The 12,679-nt window shown below is 43.2% G+C and overlaps 1 protein-coding gene across 2 annotated transcripts in view; it reads right to left on the bottom strand.

Moving 5' to 3' along the window:
• GPC6 (glypican 6) overlaps positions 1-12,679 on the bottom strand; it is a 1,082,045-nt gene that overhangs the window by 10,375 nt on the left and 1,058,991 nt on the right. For both annotated transcript variants that reach the window (XM_038569871.1, XM_038569872.1), the window contains one exon: positions 11,747-11,883. In XM_038569871.1, the coding sequence (XP_038425799.1) occupies positions 11,747-11,883 (137 nt within the window). The remainder of the gene's footprint in view (positions 1-11,746; positions 11,884-12,679) is intronic.

The raw sequence follows: 12,679 nt of genomic DNA, 5'->3' as shown, positions 1-12,679 counted from the left end.
TTACAAAGGTGTGAACACAGAAACCAGAGCTGGGTGGCAAAGAACCCCAAGGCTGGCAATAGCAGGAAGGCTGGAGTTGAAGGAGGTGTTACCAGTGTGCACAAGAGTTGAAATTGCAGAGAGCAACGAAATGACATGGCAACTGTCAAACGATGGCCCATCAGGGAGGGAGTTGAGGGAATGATACCCTGACCTCTTTAGTCCGTCCTTCTTATCTCCACATGCTGCCTCCCATTAGCTGAAGCCAACTGGAGGCCTGTGGCCTGAGGACGTGGGTGATTCAGTTTGTAGAGATCCTTGTTCAGGGCACAGACCCAAGTGGAGGGATGAGGAGTGGATCTCAAGGGGCATCAGGACACCTAGGGCAGGGACCTGATAGGCAGGGGGCAGCCCTGCCTAATTGCTATATCATGATTCTCCTACTGCTTCTACTATTGTGGTTTGCAAGCTGAGAAACTTTCCATTCCTCTATTTTGTCCTTCCTATTTACATATTCCTGTACGATATACTTATGCTTAAAATTCTTCCCCTTCTTGCGGGTCATTTTCCAAGTTCTGGAAACCTAAGGCTCTCTATCCAGCGGCCTTCAAAAGAAGAAATGGAAGCACACAGAGAGATTTTTATATTTAAGTCATTTTTCAGTTATTGAAATCTTATGCATGATATATTTGCATATGAATTGGTTTATCCATTTTAAATCAGAGGTTCTCTGAATGAGCTCCATGTCTTCATCCATATCTTGAACCAAATCTACTTCACAATATTCCCCACATAATGAATAATAAAACATACAGAGTGCATTGCAAATTCTTTTCCATAAAGCTTTACAGTATTTGCTGCCCTAAAAACAATGCCCTAATCGAAAATTTTAAAAGTCGTGTCACCATATCTCTTTATTTTTGCAGCAAAGCATAACTTCTGTGCTTTCAATGCAGCTGATAGATTAATAAATTCTTGTTGGATTCTGGGCTTGACTTCTAAAATACGACATTGGGCTGACTATTATTGACATCAATTATATGTGCGGGGCTCCACGAGCTCTGCTTAATCACTAAAGCTCATTGGCATGAACAGCAGCAAGTGCAAGCTAGCCTTTGCTGACACAGGAGTAGAGAGTGGCTGAAAGGTGCCTGCAGCTTCCGGTGTTGCCCCTCGACATCTTGGACAATGATTCCTGCAGCCGTACCTGTGCTGGGTCAGAGGAGGGCTTTGTTTCTTTCAGATGCTGTGCGCACCGCACGGCTAGCTGAGACTCATTTATCAGAAGCTGACTGCGATAGCTTACATGGGAATGCTACCCCTGGGAGTCTGAGCATCCAGGAACAATAAGAGACTGCCAAATCAACCCAGCCTCTAACTGTGCCTACTGATGCTCAGCCACTTACAATAAAAACAAGTAACAATGCACCCGTGTCCTCAAGAACCTTTTCTCCTTTCGGTGTATTCAAAGGTTGACTTTAGAGACAATGTGGAAACTTAAACCAAAAGCACAGTTGAAAAAGAAGAAGGCCATTTTGTCACTCCAGAGGTACATCCTGAGGCCAAATCTATGAATATCCAAAGTGCAGCTTGAGGGATCTGTAGAAGCCCAGGACTCATGTTTGATCTCTTTGTATAATGCTCGTGTCCTGAAGAAATGGATGCCTCTTTGAGCCCATACTATTCTTTATTATATTTTGCACCAGCTTCTTGGCATGACAGCATTCTATTTTTTGCACCATTACAGTTTGGGGAGATGTGGAAAGGAAGTAGGGTCTTGGTACAGATCGCCTAGGGTCAAGGCTAGATGCCCATTTACCCGGGGCAGGAAGAACCCAGAAATGAGGACAAATTGGAAGGTCGAACAGGGTGTCATGGTTTGTCAATGCTTCATGCTCAGTGTGGCAAGTGGGTGGCATCCATGAACAGCCAAGCACAGCTTCCCCAAACTGGTTACCTTCTATTTTGTAAGAGTAGGTCTAGGAGCTAGATCTTTAGCGGTTTTGCAGAATTCTTTTTCTTTGCATCTGTGAGGGTCTAAATGTTTGTGTTTCCTTCAAGTTACATGTTGAAAACCTAATGCCCAAGGGAAAGGTTTCAGGAGCCAAGGTCTCTGGGAGGGGATTAGGTCATGAAGACAGAGCTCATAAAAGTGGCCCCAGGAGAGCCAGGTCAGCCCTTATACCACGTGAAGACACAATGAAAAATCTGCAACCCTGAAGAGGGCTCCCCAGGCCATGCTGGCACCCTGATGATCTGGAACTTCCAGCCTCCAGAAATGTTGTTTATAAGCTACCCAGATGTGGCACTTTGTTATAGCAGCTTGAATGGACTAAGCGAACATCTAATTTCATATTGTGGATATAGGCCTCCTTGATTGCATCCACATGTTACAGATGATCAGGGTGGAAGAGTCCCTTAGGAATTCTGTGCAGGGGGGAGCGGGGGGGGGGGACTTACACATTCAACCTTGTGAGTGGCTGCAGGCTCTGGTTGGGACTCTCTGTGGCAGAGTTGACACCCTCTGTCATCCTCTGTCACATGACACCACAGAGGGTTCCCCCTAGGCAGCCATAGTGCCCGTCATTGCCGCCATTCAGTTGCTAGATAAATGTGCTTGCCAGGAGGACAGACATGTTAACCTATCTGTATTCTGTATTTCTTATCACCTCATTAATGCCGATAGTTGCTCTGACAGAAGGAGCTGCACGGTGGGAGGAAGGGACACACAGTTCTCACGATTTAATGCAATTTGAAAGCCAGTAAAAGTCTGAGAAGTGAGACACCTGCAAGGAAGGTTAGCCCGGTGGTGCCCAGTGGGGTTGGCAGGAGTCCAAGTGGAAGCTGGGGCAGAAATGGGGAGGAATGGGGTCCTCTGGTGCTGGCCTGGGTTTGTTTTAAGGTGACATATGCTTCCTCCTACTGCTCCTGCCTCAAGGCACACTGAGCAGAGAATGGTAAAAGCAGATTCAGTCCTGCTTGTTGCCACAAATGAGCTGCATTCAATGCATGTCTCTCCAGCAATTTCTAATGCTAAGCTACATACTCATTCATTCAGGTGAGTTTAAGAGTTTTACTAATCTAAGTAGTATAATATTAATATAAGTACCAGATTTCTTATTTGCGGTTCCAAAATTTAAAAATTTCCAAAGTTTTTTTCTTCTTTTCCTGCGATCTCTTACTAGCAAAACTTGATCTGATCTGAAATGAGGCTAATCAGAGTCCTCATTTATCCCACTTAGTGGGAATAGTAATACATCTTGCTGCAGAAATTTAATGTGGTTGATTGTGAGTTACAGCCTCAGACTCCACTGGGAGTATTATTACATAATGTATAGTATATGCACTGGGATGATCTTCTAAAAATTAAAAAAAAAAAGTCTGAATCGTGAAACACAGTACGGTCCCAAGGATCTCAAATAAGGGATTGTGAACCTGTGGTAGCCATAACTTCCTTCAGAGGCTTTCTTAAAATCTAAGTTTTAAACTTCAATCTAGTAGAGTGGCTATTATTTTAAAACAAAACAACAAGTGTTGGTAGGGATGTAGAGTGGAGTGTTAAGTGCCTGGCATCAATCTTTTGATTGCCTGGGCATCCATTTCAGGGTCAGCATCTTGAGTGAACACATCGGCAGCTGTATGACACAGCTGCTAGCAGAACACCCTGATAAAGAACTAGGCTGCTCTCCCCCAGGAAGATCCCCTTTCAGAAAGCCCTGGAAAACCTAGAGAACTGACCACTTGAGTGACCCACATCTCCCTTCTCACTCCCTAGTTCCTACCCTTAGGTTTTATATTAATAAATTAGCCAATTGACAGTGAACCTGAGAAACTCCAGGTACCCCACACTCGACCTGAATAAAGGCAAAGCTCTAGATTGTCCCTGCAACCCCTGACCTTGCTGTGTGGCCATTGAGCATGCCATGTGCTCTCCAAGTCCCTTGAATGATAATCTTATCCCTCAAAATTCCCAGATGGTTTCTTGCATCTTGTGACCATAATAAGAACCACAAAAGCCAGCCTAGCCATCATCAACAGGCTTGGAAACATGGAGAAATTGGAACTCTTGTGCTTGCTAGAGGGAATGGAAAATTAATTAATTTCAAAAAAAATTAAAGTTAGACTTAACCATATGATCTAGCAACTCTACTTCTGGAACTCTCAGTTCAAAAGAATTGAAAGCAAGAACTGGAACAAATATTTGTACACTTCTGTTCACAGCAGCATTATTTTCAACAGCCAAAATGTGGATGCGACCCATGTGTCCATTGATGAATACGTGGGTACACAAAATGTGGCATGTACAGACAATATATTCAGCCTTAAAAAGGAAGAACATTCTGACACGTGCTATAACATGGATAAACCTTAAAGACAGCCCGAGTTAAATAATCCAGACACAAAAAGACAAATATTGTGCAATTCTACTCACATGTGGTAATTAGGGTAATCAAATTCATAGATACAGAAAATAGAATGGTGGTTGCCAGGAGCTGGGGAGAGGAAAGAGGGGGGAGGAGTCTTTAATGGATTCAGAGTTTCATTCAGTTTAGGAAGTTGGAAGAGTTCTGTGGATGGATGGTGGTGATGACGTACAATAACTCAAATACACTTAATGCCACTGAACTGTCCATTTAAAGGTGGTAAAAATGTTACATTTTATGTTATGTATATTTTACCACAATTTAAAAAAAAATTTTCAGTTTTAAGTGTAACTTCTCTAAAGTTCTTCATATAGATTACTTTTTCCCTTTCCAATTTTTTTTTTTTTTGACTGGAAAGTGGAATTAGTCAAAGCATATTGTAATTTTATGATTTAAGTGGGTTTATATATTCTTGAAGACTGGTAAGCTAGAGTCTCCTGTGACATTAGGTACTTCAATGGGATGTGACCCTGAAATAGGGTCAAAGGTGAGAGACTGGCCCCAGACACCTGAGATTCTCTGAGACCAAGCAGTGCCCAGTATTCATGGGCAAGCCACTTAGTTACCCTATATGATTATATATATTTTTTATATTTACACAAATAATACTTACCTTGTTTCATAAGCTGCCATATGAGCTAAGGTATATGAAAATGCTTAAAAACTCTAATACACTATGCAACTCAATGCATTCTTATGAAAATGAAGTTCTTAACAAATGGCTCCTTAGATGCCAAACTTGTTTCTTAGGAGTGGCTGACCACAGCAGAAGTTGGACTTGTAAAGCCTGGACTCCTGTACAGAAGAATGATTTGTTGTGGCTTTCCTCCAGCTGGAGAGCACGTGGCATGAAACGGTTTGGGGACCCTTGGAGGAGACATAGCTCATTGGTTGCAGCAGTGAGCAGACGCTAAATTCTTTGACTTTGACCTCTTTGCTCATCGGCAGGATCCCCTTTATCTGTCCTTTCTTCATAGAACTGGAGGCAGCAAACTCTGGCATGGACAGGACAAATGATCCATGTGCCAGTTCTCAGGGCTGCTCAGTTGTTGACAGCAATGCACTTCTTCCCTCCTATTTGTAGCTGCATTTTCACCACTTGCTGGAGGCGTACGCAGCACCTCTCTCCCACAGGACAGCCAGCCTTCAAGGAGTCTTCCCTCCCAAGTGTGTGCAGAACAGAAGGATACGCTCAACAATGCTGGGTTTGTCAGCTTCCAGTTCCTTCCCAGGTGGATTTCCCACCTTTCTGAACGTGGTTGCCTGGCTGGGTATACATCAGATACTTTACAGTTCCTTAAAATGCAGCTCGAGTCCTTTGGGACATATTCTGCAATCAGACTAAAACAATGTTGTCCCGCCAGATCTGCCAAGTCACTGTCTTTGACAGATTTCTCATCACCACGCATCGTTTCAACCCTCTTCCATCTGCTCAAATGTACCCAGTCATGACTTGCTATTTCTTTGCTTAGTCAATCCACTCGGTGACTGGTGAGAGTGACTGATCTTCTTTCTAGATTTTTCTACTTTTCCTATTTCTTACAATTTACTGTATTTACCTCCTGGCCTGAGGAAAGATTTCCTTGGGGACACAGTTATTTCTGTGAGGATCAGGTGCCTTAAAAACCAGCAGAGACTCCCTGCAAATGCTCTGTTTCCAAACGGATCCAATTAATCCTCATCCTCAACCAGCGTCTTGTTCACCTCCTCCCAGAAGGCATTCTGAAGAAAGGACACAGTTGAGGGCTAGACACTGGCTTACAAGGAGTGGAAGCGGGAAGCTGCTTGCCAGTTTTATGAGGGGGGAGGAGGGAAGAATCTGGAAATCACGGAAAAAAACCTGACAGCTCTGGAGCAACATGTGTCCTGTCATGAAGTCCACGTGTTGTTGAGCGTGGCCTCTCCCAGGGCACTTTCATAGCCTTCCTCCTGCCTGTCCCATCATCTCCCATGCTGATCCTTCCTCTTTACCTCCTATGGCCTTAGAAAAAGAATCCCCAGGAAGAAAAAACAATCCTTGAAGATTGAGATGATGAAATTTGATGTAGTTATTGCCTCAAAAAGCAAGAACCTGCCTCTATAGGAGCCCAAAGGTAAGAGCCTATAGGAATACCATGAGGGTTTTATTTTTTTCTGTGGCTGCGACCTGACCAAGATCTCAAATGCAGATGCTAACCAAATACAAGTTGTATCTCCTTCTAAACCCATGCTTTCCTTCCTCCATCTTGTCATTCTTTTCCAGTTTCTTACCCACAGCTTGTCTTGGCCACCTGGCTGCTTTCACTGTCCTTCTCAGGGATGATAGATGACCGCACATGTCCTTCTAGGGTCTCTGGGTTCACCCTGGGAGCTTTAGCAGGCCTAGACTTGTAACGCACACCATGCTGCTTTAATTTTTTTCCCTTTGGCTTTCTAGATTATTATCGATTTCCCACCCTTACTTACTACCTTCCTTTCGATTCCTATTTGAGTTGAGTCAGTGTTGCTGTGTCTTCTTTCATTTCTCTCTAAGAATTTGCTTACTTAAGTGAGAAATGCAAGAAGTTACCTTTGCAAACTTAACTTTCCTTTGGGTCACTGAGGGCGCCTCCTAGGCTGCTTTCCTTGAGTGGCAGATGCTGCTGAGAATTCTGAGAATTCTTTGTTAGTTTTTCTGATAGTGGAGGATGTGAATCTGAGTACTAACTGTGCACACAGAATGTTTGTATCCTCCCTCCAAGATCCATATGTTGAAGCCCTAACTCCCAATGTGATGATATTAGGAAGTGGGGCCTTTGGGAGGTGATTAGTTTTAGGCGAGGGTGTACGTAGACACCACCCCCGTGATGAGATTATTGCCCGAAGAAGAAGAGATTAGAACCCTCTTTCTCTGTCCTCACATGGCAGAGAGAGAGAGACAGAGAGAGAGAGACAGAGAGAGAGAGAGAGCAGTTGTCCACAAGCCAGGAAATGGGTTCTCACTGCAACCCCACCCTGTTGGCACCCTGATCTTGGCCTCTAGAGGCTCTACTTAGAGCCTCTAGACTATGAGAAATTCATTTCTGTTTAATCCACCCAGACTATGGCGTTTTTGTCATTACAAACAATGAATCAAAGTATCCTTCCTTAGCCCATAGGGCATCTCATCAGCAACCAGAGGTTTGTGTGGACAATATCCCTCACTGTAAAGGCTGTGCAGAATTTCCAACTTAAAATTCTCTCTTGATGCACACACAAAGCCTAAGCAATTCCTTGTCGAGATGGCTTCAGCCTGGCCCGTGCTCGGGTTGTCTTTAGTGGCTGCCGTTACCGTTGTGCTATGTGACCTCCTCCTTCTCGTTGCCACTGTTGTTTTTCATAGAAGGAAAGCCCCATTAAAGGAAGCATTGGGGTATACGTGGAGGCAAAAGGAAAACAACAAATCGTTACACGCTCCTCAAAGTACGTGCGTGAACTGAAAAAGGGAGTATCTTACATGTTAATAGGAGCTTAAAGTAGGGCTGCCAGATCAAACTACAGGATTGCCCGTTAAATCTGAATTTTAGATAAGCAATGAATCCTTTTTGAAGGATAAGTGTGTTCTATTGGGTGTCTGGTGTTATGCACTAAATTTGGAAACTCTGTGTTAGCTCCTTACTGCTCCAAGTGTGGTCCCGGAATCCACAACTGCACATCCCGAGGCTTGTTAGAAATGCAGAATCTCAGGTCCCACCCCAGGCTTACTTAGTCTGAATCTGCATTTTCCACAAGCTCCCCCAAGACTTTAGCCTGCACGTTAACATTTGAGAAGCACTGTTTTAGAATTTACAAACTGTTTTCAAAGACTTGATTGCACTGGTCTTTAAATTGTCCTGATAGCTTGGCAAGGGACAGGGAAGCCGGGATGAGCTTCTCTTGACAACCAGACTTTTTGATGAAACGGAGACTTAAATGCTGACAAGTCATCAGCATACCTGCAATTTCCCCCCTTCGAGGGGCACAGATTCCTCCTTGCACCTCCCTTCCTATTTCCAGACCACTTAGCTACTGAAGCAGAGTGAGATCTGCCAGCGATGGCTCACTGGCTGATGGTGGGAGCAGGAAGATGAAGGCAGGTTCTTTTCCTAGAGGAGCCACTGCTCCCAGATCCTTGACCCTCTCAACACAGCAGATTCACCCAGTGGCCTCCATAGTGGCCACATCTCTGTGTATCCTGCTCTATTTAAAGTCACCATCAGTGTCAGCAGGTGCCATTCATTTAGTAATGGCTCTTTGGAAAATACCGTACCCTGGAAGAAATGGACAGACATATAGGTGGTAGGAGTTATTTTGACCTCAGATATGTTAACCTGTGAAACAGGTATGCTCCTGAACCAAAGAAGTATGGTAAAGAGCTGTGGGGTAGAATTCAGAAAATAGTAGGGAGAAATATGGGTGTTGGAAGATAAGCCAGATCAAATGTTTAGGTAGGAGGAGAGGGCACTGGGTGTGGGTGTGCATGGAAGAATGTGGCTGTAAGAGTCGGATGGATAAAACATAAACAGAGGAAGAAATGCCTGGGCTCTATCAGTAGCCTCATCAAGCAGGCTTAAGTTAGAAACTCCAGGCCATGACAAGCTCTCTCAGTGCTAATAGGCACCTCTGTTCCACAATCCATTAACAGTCGATAGAATTTTTTTAAATCAAGGTTCTGGTTCTTTGATAAGAAAAACCCTTTCTTTCTCTCTTTCTTTCTTTCTTTCTTTCTTTCTTTCTTTCTTTCTTTCTTTCTTTCTTTCTTTCTTTCTTTCTTTCTTTCTTTCTTTCCTTTTCTTTCTTCCTTTCTTTTTCTTTCTTTCTCTCTCTCTCTTTCTTTTTACAAGCATCCCAAACTTTTAAGAAGGCCTATTATCTGAAAATCTATACTTCAAACGTAGGGAAAAATAGGTTATTACCTGCATTACAAGTGGATTTTTCAGCCTACAAAGTAGTTCAGTGGAATTTTAAAAAATCCTCTCATGTGTTCCTAGATCAATTAATACTTGGGTGAGAATGAGAAGAAAGCTTCAATTACATTTAATTCAACAAGTCTTTATTGGTTATCTACTTCCTATGCTATTAAATATAAAGTTATTAAGATTTCATTGCAGTGGAAGAATTTTTAAAAAGGAACTAAAAGAAACTATGAAATTTTAAGTTTTCAATGGGAATATAGTTTGAGTCACAAATATTTGACAGCTTCATTTTTTAAAAATAGTATATGGATTAGATTCTGGAATATCCTTGTAAATGATTTTATTGCATTAAATTTGATCATTTCACTCACCTGCATAAATTCCCCTAGTGGGTTCCTATTGACCTAGGGTAAAATTCAAATCTGGTCCCTAAGTACTGATCCGGGTGGTTCTCCACCTATGCTGTCCTTTCCCAAGCCTACAGTGCAACAACATGGCCCTTGAAGTCCTCTCTCCAGCCATTGTGCTTTCTATTGGTTGAGAGACATCACTGCTATCATACAGTACTTAATTCACGGAGCCTTGTACAGTGCCTGGGCAGAGGGAGTGCTTAATAACATTGCAGATGGACAGAGGAACTGAATGAATGAATGTAGGTCTACTAAATCTTTTATAGAGCTAAGATCTATTTCATTTGTTCTCCTAACCTCAGAAAGAAAATATTTAGCAGCCATTTGTTTTAGAGGAAGGAGGATATTGACATGAAAAGAATACTGGGCTAGGATTTGGGAGATTTCTAGCTTTCACCCTTGCTAGTTAGACTAATTGTTCATCCACCTGGTTCCTGATCTGCACAGTGAGAAATTCGGCTAAACTTGGTCTCCCATGGCTCTGACTTTAATGGTCGCCAACTTCCCATTCTTTTTCTTGGTGGAGTGTATGTAGTCCCCTCCCCAACTCCTACCTGCGATAATTCTTTATCTTTCCTTTTGTGTATGCACTAATAGCCAGCAACCTGTGTAACCATGGGAATGTAGTTCAAAACACAGCCTTGATTTCAGCCAAGGCTGAAAGGTAAACACAGATGGGTAACAGAGCAGCTCAGAAAATCAACCACTTTATTCATTAGGCCATCTGGTCATCCTTTACAGTGTCTTTCTGTACAATGATTAGGAAAAGACACATTAGAAGTCATTAAATTTCACAGATGAATTTGCTGGCCAAAGGTCTCCTTCCTACAAGACCAGACACTGATAAATTACTAAGCATTTTTGAGGGGCATGTTGTTGATAGGACAAATATCTGTCTACGCTCATGATCTAAGATTTGGACATTGATATTTTGGAGCATCTTGAAATGATTACAGCTCTTTCTATAGCTGTCTTGTTTTTGCCTCGCTAAGCTCTCCCCAGTATGGCTAATAATATCATTACTGATAGATGCTAAAAAATTCAACTCAGCAGTGTGAGAAATAACACCTAATGAGCACCTCACTTGCACCCCTGCTTACCTTCTGCAGTTTCTTCTGAACTTAATATCCATGTAACTTTCAGTTTCCTTTTGATCACAGTTGCTTCATCTGCTTGAAAACCCCCACCAAGGCCCAGAACAGATCCCTCCCCCCTTAACTTCTCCACCTGCTGGCCAATCCCCAAAGATTCCTTGAGTCCAATTTACCAGCTGCTCTGCCCACCTGCACCCTCGCTGAGGCGTGCTCGGGCAGTCTCCTCTCCCGGTGTCCTGCCCTGCTTGCCAACTCCCAGCCAGTTCTCCTGTCCAACTCCTCCACCCTATGAAAACTCAGGCCAACCCCATTTCCGGGCTGAATTAAGAAATTCAGAAATTCTATATCAAGTGCAGGAGGACTGGGCAGCAGAGCAGCAGGATGAAAACAGAGCCATCACTCATCAGGAGATCCCAGTGGGATTTTTCAAGGCAGGGAACCTACGAGAACACTTTCCCGGCTGCCCCTTGCTCATTTCTTTTTCCCTTACCCTTTCAATGAGCACATCAAAAATTGTTTTTCTCCAAGGGTGAAAAATATTACAGTTGAACTTTCACTTCCTGCTTAACTTGTGATGGAAAGAACAGTAAGCCATGCACATTTAACTATGGATAAAAATAGCTTTGCTGTCTTAAAGTCATTAAGTGAACATAAAAGGCGCTTTGTGATCTCAGGATATCCGTAACCTGGCATCTGTCACCATTCCTCCGTCCTTATCCAGAAGCGAGCATTCAGAACAAGGATTCCACGCTTAATGGCACCTTGAGAGTAAGTGCTCCCAGGTGCCCATCAAACCTGTCACTCTGAACAGCTGTCGCTAAGTGACGACTTGTCCCTCCACCCTCTGCTGCTTTTTGCATAAACAGGCCTGTTAGGGTTGTGCCAGGAGAGCCTTCCAGGGCTGGATGCACAATGCCTCAACTACCAGAAGAGCGAGTCACCCTCACCTGGCTTTGCTGTGCCCATTCCAGCACTCTTCTTCATTGGACGTGCCTGCTGTCATGCTCTCATCCTTGCAGATGGTGTAGGGTAACGTCGACCAGACCTTTTTAGAGAGCTTCAGTTTCTCTTTTATGTCTGTGACCTGATCAAGAAAGCAAGGAAAGAGAGTGAATATTCTCCCCAGGTGTCCCCCATTTCTACACAAAGACACAACACAGGTGAAAGTTAGAGGATCTGTGATAGGACGAGCACAAACTCAATCAGTTGGAAGAGAGAGAGAGACACCATGCTGCAGGATTTATTGCTCAGGCAAGCCTCCCTACCTCCTCCCTCAATCTTCCTCTAGCTTCTGGCAGAGAGTTCTCAGGTAATTGGCTTTTGTTTTCCATCATCTCTGTCCTCCCATGCTTTGAATTAAAAACTTACAAAGCATCTCAACTGGTTTCAAATCCCTCTCTGGCTGGAAGAAATAGGTGTTCCCTATTGCAGATTCCCTAAATATATTCTTTAGAATTCATTTGCTTGGATGTCAGATAAATGCACTGAAACAGGGGACTGAGAGAGAAAATGCTTTCCCCAATGGTCTATTTGTTTCCATAAGAAATAAATATTGTCACTAATTCAACTGCTGGTAACCTCTGCTCTTAACCAATGGACAGGCTCATACAGCACACACTTGGATAGTGAGAGGCAATCCAAACCCACGTAAACATCTCTATAGCAAGAAGAGAAAAGTCATTCCGAATATAGGTAAGCGTAAAACCCATAGTCCTTTGGATGGCAGGGAAAAGCTTAGTAACCTCAACTTTAGTGTTTTCAGGCTCAGCACTGACTTTTCACCTGCAGAAAGAATGGAGACAAGGATTCAGTACCATTTTGGTTCCAAAATTGACACCTAGGTTCCTGCAGTCACAACTATGATTTTCTATTTTGCCTAT

The sequence above is a fragment of the Canis lupus genome, chromosome 22 (assembly GCF_011100685.1).
Source record: "Canis lupus familiaris isolate Mischka breed German Shepherd chromosome 22, alternate assembly UU_Cfam_GSD_1.0, whole genome shotgun sequence".
NCBI lineage: Eukaryota > Metazoa > Chordata > Mammalia > Carnivora > Canidae > Canis > Canis lupus.
Note: the sequence above shows the minus strand (reverse complement) of the source record. Positions and strands in the feature narration are given on the sequence as shown.